This window comes from Cavia porcellus, unplaced genomic scaffold (assembly GCF_034190915.1).
Source record: "Cavia porcellus strain 051 isolate PalLab524CR breed Dunkin Hartley unplaced genomic scaffold, mCavPor4.1 scaffold_30, whole genome shotgun sequence".
NCBI lineage: Eukaryota > Metazoa > Chordata > Mammalia > Rodentia > Caviidae > Cavia > Cavia porcellus.
The window spans coordinates 37446079-37467500 of record NW_026947513.1 but is presented as its reverse complement, the minus strand read 5'-3'; the positions used below and the strand labels follow the sequence as shown (position 1 = coordinate 37467500).

Genomic DNA, 21422 nt, shown 5'->3' with positions numbered 1-21422 from the left:
CATCTCAGTAATGCCCATTAAAAAAGACATTTCTTAGATTATTCTTTTAGAATTATTTTTTTATCCTTCAACAAGTCATAACAATCTACTGCATGTATGTTAACTACAGACACTAATATGGGCTGTTGTGCTTTTGTGGTTCTGGCGATCAATCTCAGGGCATTGAACATTCTATGTAAGCACTTGCCTTTTGAACTATAAACCTAGTTCATGGTTTTTAAAGACTGGAAACAAAAAGGCAAAGTGTTGACCTTGCACATTTGTTTTTAGTGCAGAGTTAACCAAGTGCTTTGCAGGAGTGTGTTTGCTATTTTTATATAAAATTTCACCATTGCAATATTTTTCCTACCATGTATAAAGCATGGCATACGCTTTTAGTTGTAACTGAATCTTGGTATAACCATCAAAAATAAAATAAATTTGAGAATAAAGATATAAATAAACCTTTTTTTTTCTTTTAATTTCCCAGTGGTAACTTATTTTGCACACAGAGTCTCTCAAATTCTTGTTTATATGGACTTTACAGGTTACAAATGGATGTACATGAACCTGATTTCAAGAAAGAGGAAAACAATTGTGAACCAGTCCAGTGCCTGTTCAACATGTAAGGTGCAAAATGATCGAGATAGAGTTTTTGCAATGGCAGACACAATGACGCTATGAAAGAAACAGACAATGGAGAAAAGAAAGTCAGTTATCAGAGGCCCACTTGAGGTCCCTGCCAAGTACCAGCCAGGAGGTTTTGAGCAGATGAGGTCTCTCAGGTCTCCCTGGCCGCCTGCTGTTTGGCTACCTTGGGGCTCTCCTGTGTGAAGCTTACTCTGAAATCTTTTATCATTAAACTCAGACTTGTTGCCAGCTCCCCCTGAACTCTGGTTATATTTGCCAAGGGTTCAGATCTATAAGATATCCAGTAGTTGTTTCCTTTAGTTCTTTTGCGAAGCTCACAATTCGGAATATTCTCAGTCAGAGATATCTCCAGTCACTTTGGCATGAGTTTTCACAAAACAAACCTTAATATTATTTGAGATGCTTATAAAATTATCTCCCATTATGCCTTGGATATCTTAATGAGCTTTTTAGTTATTCAAGTCAAAAGGCCATTCTAGAAACCAGTATGTCTACTGAGCCCTGGTGTCTATAGAAAGAATTCAGAGGCAATTATGTCCATGCCAGCTAGGAAAGTGTCTGGTATCCAGACTCTGTAATTCCATTCTTTGTAACTGGGCAGAGCTTTCTAATTATTTATGATATTAGAAATAAATTCTGTTATCTCCTTCTTAGCCTCTTTTCTTCACTTGTCCTTGATGATTTTTTTGGAGACAGTGTCTCCAAAATGCATGTTTTCTTTTCCTAAAGCTCTGACAAAGAACTTATTGATCTTCTGCCACCTTGCCTTTGGTGCAAGGGCTGCCATTTATCACATTAGAAGTTAGAATTGGGGGGAAGACAGCCAGGTCAGAAATAGTGCAACATGGACACAGTCTCCTTTCTGGCAGTTCGAGCCTTTCAAATGGCATGAAGCTATCATCACACTGTGCAGGTGTCTAATGTAGACTGATCCTCACACCCTCTATCGCTATTAAGTCTAACATTTCCCTGTTTTATACTACCCAGTTTTGGCCTATACTGGTTGACCTCAGTGTTTTATTGATTCCTAAGCAGTCTTTGAGATTTCTTTTCCCAAATAATTAGTTTTACTGTTCCAGTACTAAGGTCTCCAGTGGAGAACAGTTTCAACATCTCTTGAGATTTTTCCATAGAGTGTAATTTCAACTCAGAGTTGTCACAAGAGCTGAACATGTCTCCAACGGTGATCTTGAGAATAATTCAGTAAATTTATGACTGTATATTGTTAAGTGAAGGAAAGGGGCCAGAGGTATATGCAGATATAGGGAATATTAATCCTTAAAGTCTATAAATTACTAGTTCTCAGATCTCTTTATTACTCTCTTTCATAAATCCGTGTTTCTGTTTCCATCATCTCCATTGGACAAACCTTTCTGACCATGAAAGAGTTCCTAAGGTACTTGTTTATGTTTCCCAACTGAGAGGCTATTTATATAAATTAAGGTAGAAAAAGAAATTATTCTTTTTTTTTTTTTTTTGTCTTTTTCCTTTTTATCAGTACCGGGGATTGAACTCATGACCGCCTGCTTGTAAGGCAGGTGCTTATGCCACTGAGCTAAATCCCCAGCCCCAAGAAATTATTCTTAACTAATTTTAACCATACAGGATAATATTGTTAACTTTATGGATACCACCATATACCAAATCTCCATGGAGAAGTTTTGTTCTGTTTTTCCGAAAAGCAATATTATATTATCAGAATCAAATTAAATTTCATCTGTAAAGGAACTAAAGAATTGTACTTCTTTTAAATATATGTGTATTATCATAAATAAGAGTGGAATTTTACATCATATGTGATTTACATTTGCCCTCTTCTCAAATTTCACAAAAATAAAATGAAAGCCTTACATTCTAATGTACTGAAGGATATTAAATTAATTCCACATGCCTAAAAAGGGGGTAAGTATTTACAGTAAAAGTGACATAAATGGACTATTCATTTGTATGACCACTAATTCCATAGGGCGACTGATCATAAATTAAGTGCCTGACATCCAGTAATAGATGATGATATGACACATAATGAAGGTATAATGGAAGGTTTTCACACACTGCTTGACTATTAAGTGGCCATTTATTGTCCCTGCACCAGGTGTGATAGTGATAGGCTACACAAATCATCCAGAAGAAATGTCAAAATAGGCTCCTTTGCTGATAAAGCACCGCACATGTTTATTAATACAGCAGCTTGTCTTAGGACTGGCCCATCTGCTCATTTAAAACAAATCTTTTTCCTATAAATATTTTATTGAAGATCATGGCCACTAGTAATGGTTCTTAGCACAACAGGCATGGAAGGAGAAGAGAGACAAACTAAAAAATAGCTGGGCTTAAATAAATTATTATGCTCTTTCTTTTGCCTTCGATATGTTTAACACAGGGGCAGCTTTTAACGTGGCATTTACGTTAGATTAGTGCTGCATGAGTGTAGACCATAGTAAATGGTCCAGGCTCCAGCTGCTGTGATGCCAGGTGGGAAACGACAAATTTCACAAATGTTTTCGAAGTACACATTTCAATAAAGTGCAAAATGAGGTACTCAATTAAGAAATCCTCTAGAGCAGTCATTTGTGTGCATTAAAACTCATCAGAATATATTTTAACTGGGTAGATTTTATAAGGAAAAATAGTACCACAGATTGTGCAGGGGATAGGACAGTAGTTTAAAACCTTCAGGATTTGCTTCATAAAACTTCATTTTCTAGAAGACACACACATCACATTTTTATATGAGGGGAAACGACGGAAACAAAATTTGAATGTTTCTTCTCCTTCTCCCTTTATTTTTTACTTTAGGAAATCAGAAATACAAAGCTAAGGCATTTTCCATCTGGTATCCTGGATTTTATATGCTTGCAGTGCAGCCTCTACACCCTCTACACACTCTGTTCTGTCTTCAAGAACAGTTTCATCTAACAAACAAGTGTGCCCTGGGGTACTCCTCTCAAATGAACACACACATGCAAAATAAAGAGGGAGACTTGTTCAAAATACTGAAACAAAGTAAAGGCACGGTTCATTTGGTGACCAGAAGCGATTCTCACTCTATAGCTTTGGCTTCATTTATTTATTCATTAAAACATAAATAAAGCCTGGCAGGCATGCCTTTCAGGTTCTAGGAAAGACTCTTATCAGACTCGGTATCACGTAAATCCACTAGTCATACTTTTCTAAATAAATTACATGTTGGAATAACTAACCAGCACACGGTCAGAGGGCCAATTCAATTACTTAGGACAAGGGCAAGAGCTCCGAAACTCATGAAATTATTTTTTTACTTTTCCACAGACTGAGAGGAAACACTTTCCAGCCATATCTTATGTTACAGGTACCTTCAAAGTGTTAGTGAGCCTTATCATTAGTTTGAACGTGAATTGTCCGTCTTCCAGAGCTGTACCAACGTATGTCTAAATTATCCAGCTGAGACATCTAGATTACACTGTGTTTCTACTTACCTAGCATTGCCAAACATCACCAAGTTCTGTTTATGCTATCACTGCAACATCTACGGATCCAGATACAAGTGTCCTCAGGTACTGTTTGCAAGGGCTTCACTTAGTCTAGCAATTTGAATTTGCCTGTTTCCAAGCATTTGGGTCAGAAAAGAGAAGTCACACAAATGCAACATGGAGGAGAAAGGACTCTTCAGAGACGTGAAGTGGCAGGAGGCAATTCTATAAATGAAATTTTAAGGGAGGCCACACCAATCTTATTGGGTTTAATTCCCTCTAGGCCACTTTCTACATAGCAGCTAGGGTTCTTTTATAAAAATTGAAATCAGCTTATGTAGTACTCTGTGTAAAAATCCTTCAGGGTTAGTTAGAGCTCTTCAACTAAAACCTCAACTGCTCTCATGTCCTAGAAGTCCCTATATCACAGGCACATGATTTATATTCCTCTTCTCACTATGTTCCAGAAATTATTTTATCTATTTGTTTTTCTAAGTTTTACCTTCTCTCCTTTGTGTATTGTGTCTACTCTATGACAATAAAGTCTAAATAGACTTGCAAAGGTCACCACGTCATCATCTCCTCAGTCTGAAAAACAGAGGCCCAACTTAGTACTTGCTTCATGAACAAACGAATTACCACACCATGATTTTCCTAGATTAGTGTCTTTGGATACACTATGTTCAATCTGAATTAGAGCCATTTCCCTCCATTATTCTTGACACTTCTCTTGAGTGGTTTTCTTTCACTGTCTCTCCTCACAAACTTGTATCTCTTTTATAGCTACAACAATAATCTATTCACGGGGCTGAGGATTTAGCTCAGCGGCATAAGCACCTGCCTTGCAAGCAAGCGGTCGTGAGTTTGATCCCTGATACCAATTAAAAAAAGAAAACCTATTCACAATTTGATTCTTTAAACAATGAGTTTTCTATTGATCCCTCTCCTCACTAAAATGTGAAGTCATAAGGGATCTCTTTCTTGTATCTTACTCCACTGCCTGCATTCTGTTTGCACACGGAAAGCAGTCACTATCATACACTCATGTCAATAATAAATTTGACTAGATTGAACTGCACACATTTGTAAAGAATTTGTGGTAAGATTCCAAGTGGCATTTTATCTGATAACCACATGGCTCAGAGTGACTGGAGCGGTAAAGTTCCCTTGTTTTTTGCACACCTCTCATCAAATAGCTGGCTTCATATTCAAGATCTGGTATATTCTTGCATTTATATTTTCTAAATAAAATGTACTTTTGCGCATATTATATTTTATGGATGATTAAAGTACTTTTTGAGGGTGTTTTGGAGAGCAGAAGTAGGACTTATCGACTCGAAGGATCTAAAATGAAAAATATACTCATTGAATACTGAGTTCAAGTTGGTGTCTTTCCGAGAAGCATGTAGGAAAGCTGATGTATAAATTTCTGTATTTAATAATTTGTCTGATACAAGGTTGAGATGTGAAGTGTATGCTCATTTACAATAACAAGTATTTTTTTTAATACAGTGTGGAAACTAATGAAGCCAGCAAGGTCTGGGAGGGGTCACAACGATGAAAACCCTCGTGAAGTATTTTTCTTGGTCTTATCTTGTATAAGATATACTGAGCTTCACATTAGGGTAAAAGAGTTTTTCCTCTAAATTCAATTGACCAGGACTTCCTGGCATTCCACAAGTCAGAAACTACGTTTACATTCGATACATAATGCGGTACTCAAACAATCCTGAGAAAGACAGCTGCTGCAGAATCTGACCCACTGAGGCTATAGACTGGTCCGCGGACACATAGGCAGCGAATTAAAGTATCAGGATTCAATGGAAGCATGGCTTTCATTTCCATTTGACTCCACCCAGGACATCCTAGTAACAAAATTTACAGTGAAGGACACTGCTTTTCACAGGACTCTTAAGAAAAAGAAATGATCCCTGGACTCAGTCTTAGAACTAACAAAGAGAAAAGTGCTTCTTGGTACTGAGAGAGCCAAATGCCTCTTCTTCATGTGACAGCTATGCTGTTAGGGTGTGGAAAGGACAAATTGCAGGTAAAGTCAGTGCTCCTCATTACAAAAAAATATCACTCTAGCAGCTATGAAGATCTTCATTGCCCAGGGATGACATGTAAGGGGATGGTGTATTCACATCTGTCTGATGCCTGTGATCTAGCTATAAAAGATGAACCTACAAAAAAAAAAAGATTTTTAATATCAAGCCATTGACTCTGAGAAGAAAAGGTAATATGAAATTTAAAATTTTACTAAATATAATTTATCATCCCTGTCTTCTACATCTCTTGGCAAGCAGGGATTGGTATGTTTAAGATGATATTCCCAAATGGCAAGCTTACGTCTGTGCATGTGTGTGTTGTCAGCGCACTGAGTGACCTGGAACCCTGAAGCTGAGGGGATTCCAGGAGATGGGGATGAGGGTGACTGTTGGCATTTGGAAGTCATGGCAGAATTTCTCCTTTCTCCTTCAGGCTTCCACAGTAGCAGCCAACACAACCATGAGCCAGCTGTCTACTCCAGACAGTGAAGTAATTAATTTTATTATTAATGTATAAAATTGTTGTCTAAAGATTACATAAGCATTGTGGAAAGAAAATATTGAAATATTTTAAAATAGGGTATTTCATCACATGTAAAAAATTTAGTATATTAACTTGTATATAGTTTTACACATATTATCTGGATACATGCCCTCTTTTAGTTACCAATTTTAGAGAAACACTAAGCCTCCTTAAGAAAATAGCAAAAAGTAACAAGGTATCGGTGGAACAAAAAGAATATTTTGTAGAGCAGAAAACAAGTATACAAATAATTGTTTGTCGCTAGGTAGTAAGCAGTGTAAGTGTTCAAGCTATTTATGCCATAAAGTGTTCATAAATTAATGATGGAGATGGTGAATGATTTTCTCCCCCTCTCCAAAAAAAGCTTTACTAGGGATGGTCAGCTTCTCTCACATCTTGCTACTAATATGTTATTTAAGAATTATTGTAGTGTTGGAAATAAAGACACACAGTTTCTTTAGATCAATGACAACTACCAGGGCAGATTTTATTGACGCATCGATTGGAATTCTGGCTTGAATACTATTGTGCCTTTATGAATTTAAGGAACCATTTTGTCTCTGTTTTAACAAGTTCTTTTGTCTCATTTACAAAACTTAATAATAATAACATGACCTGTTTCATGGAATTTTGGAAATAAAATAATAATTCATGTCAGGGAATAAATACTACGTATTTATACTAGATCCAGCCAAGAGAGCTGGTGTCTATGGAAAACCATAAAGAATACTATTATTGGTGGTCTTTGGGAAGTGGAAATAAGAGGCGTGTACAGATTAGTTTTATAGTGATCATAGGATGTGAAGCGAATTTACACAAGAGCTGGGGTGTAGCTCAGCAATATATCCTCAGCAGCATACCTAAGGCCATGGGTTCAAGCCCCAGCATCATGTGAGGGGGGCAATCTATAGAGAAAATATCAGCCATTATTATTCTACTGATTGGTAATAGCTCACTGTAAAAATCTGTAATATTCACAAAATAGTATTTTCTCTCAGAAAGAGATAAAACATCTACACGCCTGCTTTTCTGAATGGTTCTAAAAACAGTAAGACAAAGACGTGCTGGCAGTTGCAGTAGCAAACTTAGGGAAGGTACATCCCTGAGGAGTTTGGGAATAACACAGAAAGCAGGGACAGTTGTGGAGGGGCAGGTAAAGACACAGCCACTCACAGACATCTGAATCCCAGCGTCTGTCCTGCACCAGAAGCAGAGGCTCAGCAGAGGCTCAGTCAAGGGTCAAGACGGCTGGAGGGCCCTGAATCACAGAAAGCCTGAAGGATGGTGAGCCAGGGCGGTATGGAGCCTGCAGCTGACGGCTTCTAGAATTAGAGTAGCAGGAAATTGCCCAACAGAGGGTAATCTTTATAGCCTCTTCCTTTCCACTGGGCTCATTTAGAAATCACCAAGACAAGTCATCTTATAAATATAACGTTAAAAAATTATACATTAGATCACTCTACTTTCTGGAATAACTATTTTCCAGCAAAAGCATGCTAAGTTCTTCCAAATGATAATGTTAAGTTTTAAACAATAACTTGGGTTTGGAAAGCACATTACATTTTTACAAAACCCTTGTACTTACTTCTGAAAATACTTTAGAACAAGGAAATTTTACCATCCTGCGTTGAAACTAATTTAAAAAAAATACAACTCAAATTTGACTAGTATTACATAGTATGATGGAACTATGGTTGATACTAGAAATACAATGATGATAATCTTACATTCAAACAAAAAAGTAATACGATTTTGTGAGATTCAGTGAGATAATGTGCACAAAGTATTTGTTTCTTGTGTTTGCTAAGATACACAACGTTTTTAAATATGCAGTTGTAATTACCATTAATATTAATAAGGGACAGTCTCTGCTTATATTTCATTGATTACTATTGTGTGTTTTAAATAACACTTCCCCCTCAAAACTGTGAGAATTTATGAGTGTAGAAAAATAATGTTAATATCACCAGAATATTCTACTATGTCCAAATTTCACTTTTGTTCTCTAAAGAGAATGGTTAAAGCTGAGTGACTTATGTTCTACCACATTTTATCTGCTAATAAAAAACTGGAATATAAGAATTATGGAATTATGGAATATAAGAAACAGGCTGGGAAACTCTTGACTAAGAATGCCACATGTCATGTTTCTGTTTTATTTTAATCAATTTTAAATATTTTTACATTTCACTAGATGATGCTGTGTGCTAATGTCTCTAATTTGAGATGCTAAATCTCTAGATATAGACTACTTTTAATGTACATGTACCAGGCGGGACCATCTGCTTATTTTGAACTTAAAAAAATATTTTCGGTATGTGGATTTGCTGAATGGAATTCAATCCACACATAAAATTTAACACCTGGCATTATTCTAGTTCACTGATTATGTGCCAGTTGAACCATGTTTATATTACCCAGTTTATTATAAAAATGCCAAAAAGGATGCATCTTTGATGTAAGCAAACAGTTCAGTTTTTCTCAGAGTATAAACTGTAGCTGCCTAATTAGCAAATGTATAAGTTAACAGTCAACATTAGGCTTCTTCATAAGATCCGACTTAAAGAAAGACTATAGAAAATACAATATTGTTTTCACCAGATTTATTAAGTGGTTCCATATTAGAAGGTAGAAAATTTCCAATCACGATAAATTGTTTTTTAGAAAGCACTACAGTCAAAAAAGCACCCTCAATAATATAAACAGGTTAATGGCTTTTCTTGGTAACTAACAAGAATTTAACCTCAGTTGCTGGTGATGTGAAGAAATCCTGGGTTGAGTTCTTTATTCAGCTGTGAAGGCAAACTGTGTAGGAGATCAATGAAACAGGCAAACAAACAAAGAAACCAAAACCAAATGGAAACAACAACTAAAATGCAGGGCCCCACTCATATCTGAATCTCCAATAACAGACACCTCTGCTCACCATCTGATTCTGCACCAATTCCCACGGACTGGCCTTCAGTGAGTGATTCTGCCTGTAATGCAGTTATACTCCAGGGTGGGCCATTTTGCACATAAGCAGTAGAAGGCAAAATAAAGGCTTCCACAGAGGAGAGTTGACAGGGACAAGTGATTTTGAGAACTGTAGCTTTTAATGAGCCCTGCTACATACTACATTGTATTTACAAATCTTCCATAAATTACCTAAGTAGTATTTCTTTCACTTCCACTTACAGAAACCTGGGGAATGTGACTCGAAGGCATGTAGAAATTATTTAAATGCAGATATGCATAATCAATCCTATTAAATTAGGTCCAAAATTGGAACAAAGTTGTTTTAATAATGAAAGGTTTAAAAATAATAGTGCTTCTAGATGTAGCTATTTTTTAAAAGTCCTGATTAAGGAGGCATATGTCAAGAAAAATTACTATAATGGTGAATGCTGATTCAGGACCTGATTTTTATTAAGTAGTTTATAGTGAAGGCTGTGACTATTTTTCTGTTTATAGTGGCAGTTCTGGTTAATTACCTTGTAATGTATTGTGACATTAGTGCACTAGTAAACTATTGGAATTTACACCCCTATTCAGTAATAAAATCTGTAAATTGATGAATGCACATAAAGCCATTGTAGCCATAAATTATTCGACCAAATGCCATGTATGATCCCATTAGATTTAAAGAACAGAATCTCTCAAATTTACTCATTAGTGGGAAAGTGCTATTGAATTTATACACAACAGCTATCTTATAACTAGAGAATGTATAACATCTTATTCATGGTTTGTTTTGCAAGTTGCTATTATATTTCCTTATGGGAACTACAAACATTGGACACAAACCAAATATATAACATTTAAAAAGTAGAATGCTATGATAAATATGTACATTAATATAATCAAATACTTTTTTCTATACAAAATGACAGTGATGGTAGGATGATGACGTATGAATTTAACCCAAAATAATTCATAGGAGAGAGGACAAAAAAGAGTAAGACTAGAATGTGAAAAAATATAATTTATATATGTTTCATATCAATTCTATTAAAATACAGTTCCAAACTTACTAATAATTACTTTATTGTCTCAAACACACAAAACACAGTCACTCTTTTACAAAGAAAGGTCCGAGCAACCCAAGATATTTTCAGTAAAACTGAACTACAATGGCAAAGTGTCTGAAGCAATCTTTCCTGTTATTTTGCTGTGTAGTTTATATTTCCCAAGGAAAAGTTCCCTGCACTAATACTGTTGACGATATTAACACATTTTAAATGCTTTTGTTTTATATTGCTGAGTGACAGATATAAGAAAATTATGATTTTATTATAAGAATGTAGTCCAATCTATAAAATACTGGAAGAATTAACATAGAAAGCAATAGAATATAGAAAGCCATGGGCCAATAAAGTAAGGGAACAGTAGTAGATATTTCTCTCGTCTCCACATTAATAAAATTACAGTAGCAACATAGACAAAAAAAGCTAAAATGCTCAGCTAGCATGAATTTAGAAGGCGTTCATAGTATACTGCTAAATAATCTCCCAAAATTATTTGAAAAAAATTTTATTTAAAGAACCTAATTTACCATATTACAGAAAATCAAATAGAAACTTGTAATATGGCAAGATAAATTCTCTTTTCCTCCTCGATATGCTAAACAGATGGATAAAGAGATACATGTATTTTTTAAATGTGCAATTTGATGGAATGTACATATCAACAATGGTGAACAGTGTGTACATATTTTTGTTTGTTTGTTTGTTTTGGTGCCAGGAATCGAACTTAGGATCTTACGCTTGCCAGGCAGGTGCTGTACCACTGAGCTATATCCCCAGGCCAGTACACTTTAAATAATTAATGAAGATGATGCTTTAGAGCAAATGGAAATATTTCATAGTTTCTAATTAATGATATTTTATGCCAACTGTGCCATCCTTAATATTTGTCTTAAAGTGAAATACTAGGCATTCTTAAGAAAAATGAACAAAATTTTTGCAGTCATATTTTAGAAATTTTTAAACACCTTATTCAATAATTTTTAAACAAAAAGTCACAGAGCTGTGTCACATGATTATATGCAATTATGTCTGCAATGCCATTGATCACAGGGCAATTACAGGAGTCTCTGGGTTGACACCTGTGGAGGAATGATATGCCACAAAGAAACTGCAAGTCAGTTATTTTCAGGCAGAAAGCACAAATTCAGGTAAATTCATGCAGAAACTCTTATAATATTATCTTTAACATTATCAGTTCAGTATCATCACTGCACAGATTAAGACCAAGTTTGAGCTCTTAATGATGACTACAGATCTTCCTACCTATGAACCAAATCTTCGAGGTCTGACACGTTAGCTCTTTGCCAGGAACTTACCATATATTATTTCATTTAATAAGCCTCAGCAAGCTTCCAAGATGGCATAGTTATATCTGTTCTACAAATGAGCCAAGCTGCCCAATCATGCACTTCTGCCTAATTTTAAAGCTCATTTTTCCTCCCATAAACCATAGTAATGAACACAAAAGTACTAAGTAATAGCCATATTTTATGTGGGGGTTATCAAATGCCAGACTCTATTCTATATTACCAAGACCTAATGAGGTTTTCATTTCTGACCTGTTTCATTTGACTTGTGCTGCCATAACAAAATACCAGAACTGGATAATTTATGAAGACCAAAGATTGATTTTCTCATAGTTCTGAGGGCTGAGAAGTCCAAGATAAAGAAGCTGTCAGATTCTGTGTCTGACGAGGACTCTTCTTTGCTTCTAATTTGTCCTTCTTCATCCTCATAGGAGGTGGAAGGACAAAAAGGGAACTAGCCAGGTCCCTCCACATTTATCAGGGCACTCATCCCAGCAACAAGGGGCTCTCTCATGGTCTAATACTTCCTCAAGGCTTCACGTCATAATACTACGACACTGAGGATGAAGTTTCAACATACATTTTAGAGGGCACAGACAGTCAAACCAAAATATGTTATCAACACAGAAACCTCAGGGTCATTTTTGACTCTTTTTATGGGTGCCACATTTCTAAAAATATTTCTCACACCTTTACATTGTCATGATACACTCTGTTAACTAATCGCTCCCATCATCATGCATCTAAACATCATGCATCTGAACTACATCACGCATGCATCCTACTGCCCTGTGCCCGTCTATTCCCTAATCAGCCTGTCATCTACAGAGAGCAGGATGATTTTTTTTTTTTTTTTTTTTGTCTTTTTCGTTTTTATGGTACCAGGGATCGAACTCACGACTGCCTGCTTGCAAGGCAGGTCCTTATGCCGCTGAGCTAGATCCCCCCCCCCTCCCCCCCGAGCAGGATGATTTTAAGAACCAATAACGTTCTAACACCTCACGGGCTTAGTGGAAAAACAGCAGGATAAAATAGAGACCTGTTGGTAGGAAACACAGAATCTGCCTCCATCTGCCTTTGATATCATTCTGATCTTTCCCTCTAAAGCTGCCACAGCTGTGCAAGTAGCACACCCTTAGAAACAGCACACTCTTCCACGTCTCAGTGTGCGGCTTCAGTCTCCTTCTCTTCTTGACATTACCTCATCCTCCCTACTCCCTTTTGCTCTTCAAGAACATTAATGTGGGTTTTCAGTCTCTTCTGTCAATTTCACCCTCAGCAGTTTGGACAGAAAACATTGAATGGCTTTCCACTATGTGTCAAGCACAGCTAATGGCTGGGGAAAAGTAATTATAAGACTCTGCTATCACAGAGCTTTTAGAAAAGAGAGGGAAACGCACATGCTGCAGAACAACCTGCCATGTCTCACACGGAATCAGTGTGATTAGGGAAGGCAAGCATCTGGAGAGCAGAGATGAACAGAGAGCCAGCCCCAGGAGAAGTCAGGTGGGCCACACAAGGGAGCTGGGGAGCCTAGAGACTGGGGTTGAGACTGACTAGAGAGGAAAGAGATCAAAGGTCAAACCTAGTGAAGGTCAAAGGTCAGACCTAGTGAAGTTTAATCAACTGATTGACATCCTTGAAAAAAATAAGACAATAGACTGCACTAGTTAAAACCCTTCGTTAACCTTAGGTTAACTAATATAAAACTGGGAGCTAATGTCTGTATCATATCAACCTTGAATATTATACAACATTTTGAAAATCATGGATAAGTATTTCTTTAAAACATGAAAAGCAAATTTTGCATTTTGATTTTGAGTTAGGAAAGGTTGCCTTTCAGTTTTTATTTTGTATGACAATTTTAAAAATTCTGTAATTGAAACAGACCATAACAATGTAAAATATAAAATTTTAATTATTTTGTTTTGTTTTTGCATTGAGGATTGAACCAAGGATCTTGCTACTGAGCTACATCCTCAGCCCTATTTTTATTTTTATTCTTTTTGTTTTTGTTTTGAGACAGTGTTTTATTAAGTCTCAAGCTGCTCAAAATAAGCTTTAACCTGCAATTCTCCTCCTCCTGCCTCCCAGAGGGCAGGGATTACAGGCATGTGCCACTACACAAAGCTTTACATGTTTCTAAAACTACATGATTACCGTAATACTAAAATGCAGAAATAATAATATCTGATTTCAAGGGAAAAATCTGTCAATACAACTTTTGTTAAAATACTTTACACTTTAGCATAAATATTAGACTTGCTATCCCACCAGTTTGTTTATAGAATTCATTTTCCCTCCCACTTTTTAAACACACAAGAATTACAAAACACATATTTACGATCACCTTTAATTACTTTCTCTTTGCAAATCATGAAATGCTCACCTCTCATAGGGGGTCTTTCTAGTTCAGAGTCAAGGTGAATTGGTGGGGAAATATATGAAACTTGTCCGTGATGGGCCTGCCCTGTGGACACAAAGAGAAATGTTAAGAAAACAAACTACTTTTACTTCGTTTGGTGCCTATGACACTGCAGTATCTATCAGAACACTGAATCAATAGTCAAGATAGAGTGGAGACAGAACTGTCCAAAGTAGACACAAGATCCATCATACAGATGTCCACACATTTAAAGTCAGAGTGGCTGCCACCAAGCCCCTGCCCTCTTTGGTTAAGTAATTTTAATAGGGAGTGAAAATTCTAAAAGGAGTTATAAGCAAAATTAAATGTACAATCTTGAAGTTCCCATTTTTATTGTTGGATTACATAGACATTAAGTGCTCGATTTATAAGAAAAAAATAAATGTAAAATCTTGAAGCCCCCATTTTTATTGTTGGATTAGACAGACATTAAGTGCTCTGTCGCCTTGCTGCAGTCTATATAAACACTCCATCTCTACGTATTCCCTTAAAGATCAGCAATAAATGGTTGGCAGGCTGACACCCAAGGTACATAAAACACTTTGAATCACATTTACTTATACCACCTTACAACTCTAATTAACTTACATTTACCCTGAGGATTTTCTTTCATTATTTGAATAGAAAGTGTTCCTACCTGCTTATTGTATCTGATGAAAAAAACAAGAACTAACTATAATGCAAAAAAATAGGTAGATCAAGTTATTTTCTATTCCTTGTAAAGCACTATATCTGGCTACACACTTCATAATAAATTTTTTGTCTCATAAACTAAAGTGCTAATGTTGATTTTAAAACCAAAATGATGATTTAAAAAATTGTTAGCTTATTTGAAGACCAGCCTGGACAACACAGCGAGGCCTTGTGGTTTTTTGTTTTGTTTTGTATTGTTTTTAAATTAGGTTAGACACACATAAAAATAATCCCAGTGCTCAAAACAGCTACAGTTGATGCAGCAAGCAATTAACATTTTGAGGCAAGAAAGCATAATTACAAAGTCAATTCATTTTCTAAAGTTACTTTATGTAAAGAAGATTTAGGTAGAAGTGGAGAACCTGCTACTTTCTTTCTACATGGGAATAAGCAGTTATATTTCACACATTTAGTATTGCAATTTACAGGGTTGTTAATCTCTTTTCCTAAACAAGGAAAGTTAATGACACATAGATTATGATAACAGTTAGAGTAACCTTCCCGATTCAAGTAATATTCGACTTGTAATAAACTGCCGATTCCTCTTATGAGGCACATTTCAAATAATATGGCTCCCTGTTGATAGAAGCTGCTGTTGCTCCCAGCATTTTTCCAGCCAACAGCAGAGACAGCAGAGCGGCTGCGGTATACCAAGTCTCTCATAACGGTAATGAAGATTATTGCACATCTATTGGCCATGTTTCAGTAGAATACTAAAGGCACTTTTGTAAAAGGAATAAGCTGCCCATTATGCACTGTTAGCAGTCCATGTTTACTATGCTTTATTAAAAACTTCAGATTACCTTAATTATAAAGCCACCTGTTTAGCTAGGCTACACGCTTGGCTGCAAAAAATATTTCTATGTTTAAGGTTCTGTATCACTATATATGAATTGGTTTGAAATTCTGTGCTTCCTGTAAATAAAAATTAATGTGTCTTTCAGGTTCTACTGACTCAAAATAACCTGAAAATATAAGACAATATTGATTTTATGTACACTACTAGATGATAACTGTCATCATATATAACAATAGCCACAAATCACCTACTTTTACCCAATCATTGTCTATAGGGATTATTTACAAAGCTAATACAGTATATACATATTTTTAAACCAAAGAAACAACCGGAGGATAGTAACTTGCTCAAGCATATGCAACCAGTGAATAGCAGGGTCAGCAAATGTACCGATGTAATGTTCTAAAAATTTATATCATAATAGTTTTACTCAAAGAAAGTCTTATTATACTAATCTCTTTAAAAACAGAGGTAGGAATTTTAAGGATAAAACTGTGATGAATGCCAGGCTTTGGAGTTGTGCTGATGGTCAGGCTGAAGTGAACAGTCCCACCAAAAGTCACATTTGTGTCTCCTAGTGGTCAGCAGGTGGCTTCAACGGTATGCAGCTCAGACTTCTTAGGTAGCATGGAAAAGCAGTGTGCATACACCAAAGGGTAACAGCCACATCAAAGAGGCATCAGCATGGGGACACGGACAGCCACTTCCTGAAGTTGGCTTGCCATAATTTTAATTCTCTCTCCAAGGAGAAGTATAAAACTACAAGATCACTCAAGGCAGCAAAAGCTGAAGCAGTTGGAAGTGACTGAGAAGTATTTAACCTTCATTAGGAAGTGTACATTTGCACCTGTGTGTAACGTGAAAAACACACCCCTCACTGTACAAGTTCATGCACTCATCAAGGGACTTTTCATCACAAATATAGCCAGCAACTGTAATAAACCACAATGAAACTATAAATAAGAGCCACAAATTTTTTTTAGATACTATGATAAAAAAAAAACACTTTCAATGGAAACTGGTTTCAATGATGAGGGTTTAGCTGACGGGCAGACTTCTCCTCTGATATGTGTGAGACTCCAGATTCAATTCTCAACAAGTCAAGAAAAACACATGCACACATATACATCTGTACGTAAATGTGATTATTTCAAAAAGAGCTTCATTAAGTAAAATTCACAGCAAACACACCCTGTTTTAAAAGGTTTTACTACAGTGTTCTCGAACAGAGACTATATCTGCCATGTGGTCCTCATAATCATAGTTTTATATATTCAAATACATGATGTGCTGTACTTATATCTGTTCTTATTTTTTTCAAATTAAAAAAAATGTATATTTTTCTTCCAAATTTTGAGTTTCAGTGAAAAAAAATAGCAAGATTTTGATTAGTTACATTAACTCTATAAATTAATTTGGAGAATAATCAAAAATATTGGTTCTGTCTCCTCCATCTATTTAGATTTCAATTTACTTAATTTGCTTTTAATAAGTAACAATAAATTAATATTGAAACATGCTATTTGTGGCTAATAGAATATTTCTTTAGGCTTATTTACAAGTATTCTACTTTCTCTGTTATGAATAAATTTAACATTTCTTAATTACTCTCAATGAATCATTTTTTGGAAAGAAGGTATGGAGACTTTTTTTTTTTTAATCTGCAAGGTAATACATAGTTCCACTTATTTGAATTTCAGTAGCTGTTGCTGAGATTATTAGTTACTGACTGTGACCTGCCTAGTTCTTTGGAGATAGATAGCTTCACCAAAAATAACATCCTAGTTATCTTCTATTTTAAACTTTAAAACGAAAGAAGAATAGAAATGATGATTCAGAATTTTAAAACAGAATAACAAGAGATAACAATGGTTAATGTGCTTCGTATTGTTATTTATGAAGTAGTTGTTTAGATTACCAGATATACGTATGAAAAATGATCAAACAATGAAAGCACAAACTGTTCTTTTTGTTGAGCTAGCAGAGATTAGTAGTAAAATTTACCCATCCTAGTTGTTTTCTCCTTTTTTAGCTGTTTTCTCTCCTTTCATTTTCACAATATCTACTGTACATTTCAGATCCCAGTAACTCCTTTGGTTTTTTATACGAGGGAGAAAATATGATGTCCAGTCTTGTGAGTCCAAACCATTTCACCCATGAGCATGATCTTAGCTGCATCCATTCACTACAAGAGCCTTGAGATTATCCTCCTTTATGCATTTCTTTTTATATAAAATATACTTCCACATTAATATTCTCTCAGTACTCAATTCTTTTCTACAGCAGAATATGAATTTTAAAAGTTGATTTTATAGATTGTGCAACTTTGAGGACAGAATTTCCTGGTGTTCCTGGTTCATTTGTAATTTTAATTGAAATATATAAACAAATAATCCTATGAAATTATAAAAAGGAATGAGGCAAAAAAGAGCTTCATGTTTAAGGCTAGGAAGTCTAAAAATGAAGGTGATTGGATTATGGTATGGTAAAATGTGTCACTGTGGCATAAGGATTATTTTGAGTAGAGGTACATCCACAGACACAGAAGAGTTCTTGGCTCTCCACTTACTATCTAAAAGCAGTGAATTAATTTCCCATTGAGGAAGTGTTTCTTCCACAGTGCTGTGATATCAAGAGATACTAGTATATTTTCCATTGTAACTCCTTGAAGCCCAAATTCTTGTTTGTATTTTGCCTTTTTGAGACAGTGTCTCACCATGCACTTGAGGCTGACCTTGAGCTCACTTTGTAGCTCAGGATGGTCTGGGACTCCCAGCTATTCTCAGGTCTCAGCCTGCCCAGTGCTGGGATTTCAGGTATGTGCCACCATGCCTGGCTTGTTTTTTGGAAAGGGTTTACAATCCCCTGAATGTTATTGATTCTTTTTCACTTCTTTCTGTGAACTCCCAAGCATATAAATATTAATAAAATTTAGGTGCCTTTTCCCTTTTTAATTAATTCTTTTTAGATTAGTTCTCAAACCTCAAGACACTTAGCTTAGAAAACAGAGGAAAGTTTCCCTTTCTGAGAAAAAGAAGTGGCAACACAGAATTGGAGAGTTCTGAGCTAGTTTTCATTCATATGAAATAATACATTTGCATGGATACAGGTATATGCATATATATTGAGATACAATTCGGACACCATAAAATTTACTCATTTGAAGTATATAATTGAATGGTTCTTAGTATATTCATAGACTTCTTAAATCCACAACCACATTAATTTTAAAGCGTTTTCATCACTGCAAAAAGAAACCCTAAGTTAACCAGGAGTCATTCACCATTTCTTCCCATCCATCCATGCTCTAGGCCAGTGATGGCAAAATGGTTGGAGCTTTGAGTAATACAAAGAGCACACTGTGGCACAGTGCCATAGGTTCGCCACTACTGCTCAGGACAAACAGTTATACACTGTCTGTCTTTATAGATTTACCTATTCGGGACATTTCCTATAAATAGGATTCTATGTCATCTTTTGTCTTAGTTTCTTTCATGTAGCATACTCTTTAAGATTCATAAATGTTGGAAGGTGAATCACCGAATCATTTTTCTTGCTAACATTTCATCATATAGACATCACACATTTTATTTACCCACTCGAGCCCTGATGGATATTTGGAGCCATTTTGATGTTTTGACTTATAAACAGTGGTGCTATGACTCTTCATGTTTTGCGTGCAATTCTCTGTAACACGCCACCTAGGAGTAGAATTAGGGCATTATATGTTCATCACACATGAATACTTCTGAGGAACTGTCAGACTGATCTCAGAGGAGGTTACATTATTACTTTTGAAATAACTTCCCAGTAATATGAAAATATTGTACAGTGTTTTTTTGTTTGTTTGTTTGGGTTTTTTGTTTTGTTTTGTTTTTTGTTTTTTCCTTGATGGTAGAATTGTAAAATCAGGACCAGATTTTGAAATAGTTAAATGACTGAAATCTGTAAAACAACCAATCTCCCCAACTGGACGCAGAAAGATAAAGCAGGAAATTTGGTCCTGGGGTTTAATAGTCATTCACATTGAGAGAGTAAAAGGAATGATCTAGGAAACAGATAAAAAAGGGGGAGAGCTTGTGCTCTGAAACAAAACTGTGAAGTAAGTGTTCAGAGTCAGGCATACCAAAGATGTAGAAATTCCAAGAGTCTGGCCAACAGAGCTCAGTGCAATAGCAAACATCCAAAGGCCATTATAGATTCTGGAAAAGCCATTATTTTTCTATCTTCAATCTCTTTTTCAACTTTCATTTAATTTCTATTTCATTGAATAACCCTGTGCAATTTCTGCCACAGTTCAAATATAGAAAGGATTTGAGCACCGTTCAGCAGAGGAAAAGGCTTTTTTCTTTTTCTCCTGTCGATGCTGCTGCTGCACATCTGAGTATAGAAATGCATTTATAGAATCATAGAATTTGGAGAGAGAAAGCTATGTGATAGGTTATAGTCCCAAACCCACATATTAGAACGAGGAGACTGACATCTTGTGAAGTTGGAGTCTTTTTCAAAAGTCAAGCCAAGGTGGTAGTTTTCAAAAATGATGTCAGAGGTAATGAATAAGTAAGAAGATGCTTTGCTTCCAGGCTTCAAGAGATTTCCCACAACCCTCACCCTCTTCTGCCTCCAAAGTCTCCAAAGTGAAAGCACTGCCATGTATCCCAGCCATATGTGGTGAGGCCTCAGGTGTATTGAGATGCTAAAAATATAGAGAGCTACTTATTTGTGAAAATAAAGTCTGTTGGGCAGGAAAGAAGGGGGTAGAAAGAGAGTCAGGTTTAGGTGGCAGCACACAAATGATAGCGGGAGAGGAAGGAGATGGCCCCAAACATCCCCACCCCACATTAGGCTCCAGTCTTCTACAAGGGCCAACTACCATCCCCCAAATCCAGCCTTTAGCGTATGATCTTTGGGGATCATTGACACCCAAACTATAGCACCAGACAAGTGCTCTACATCTGGTTGTGGGAGACAACTCCAGTGACCCCCTTTGAATCCAAAACAATTGCTGTGACTTTGGATGCTTGGAGACTCATTTCCTTATACTGATATGTAAAAGGCTGGCTGGGGTATTTCCTTCTCTCTTCAATTGGCTCTGAGCATCGCAACTAAGGCTAACCAAGGTGCTATTACGCAAAGACTATAGCCATCAAACAGTCCTGTTTGCGTGCATGGTGCTCTCCACAACAGGATTGAGCTGGTGAGATGTTAGAGCAAACAGCTCCAGGAATGTCAACCAGATACAGCCTCAAGAGGCTATGACTCCCCAGGCACAAGAGTTTGCATATCAGAAACCAAAGCAGTAGCCCCCCAAAACAATTCCACTGTTACCTTAATTGGGTTATGTAAATTGATCCTTCTGCATACCTTTATCTCTGCAAATTAGAGATGCCATTCTTGCACCTGGCCAACCAGCTCAAGTTACTCAGTAATCCCTGACATCCTCACTATCACTCATCCCTTAGCCACCCTCCCCCCACCTTTCTTCACAAGATAATAAATGCTGGGAGAGGCCTGGGATCCTGGCCTTTGTCTGCATGT

The 21422-nt window shown here is 36.2% G+C and overlaps 1 protein-coding gene across 41 annotated transcripts in view; it reads right to left on the bottom strand.

The window, feature by feature from the left end:
• The window catches only part of Adgrl3 (adhesion G protein-coupled receptor L3), a 798686-nt gene that overhangs the window by 233773 nt on the left and 543491 nt on the right, over positions 1-21422 (bottom strand). For all 41 annotated transcript variants that reach the window (XM_063240383.1, XM_063240357.1, XM_063240358.1 and 38 more), the window contains one exon: positions 14357-14437. In XM_063240383.1, the coding sequence (XP_063096453.1) occupies positions 14357-14437 (81 nt within the window). The remainder of the gene's footprint in view (positions 1-14356; positions 14438-21422) is intronic.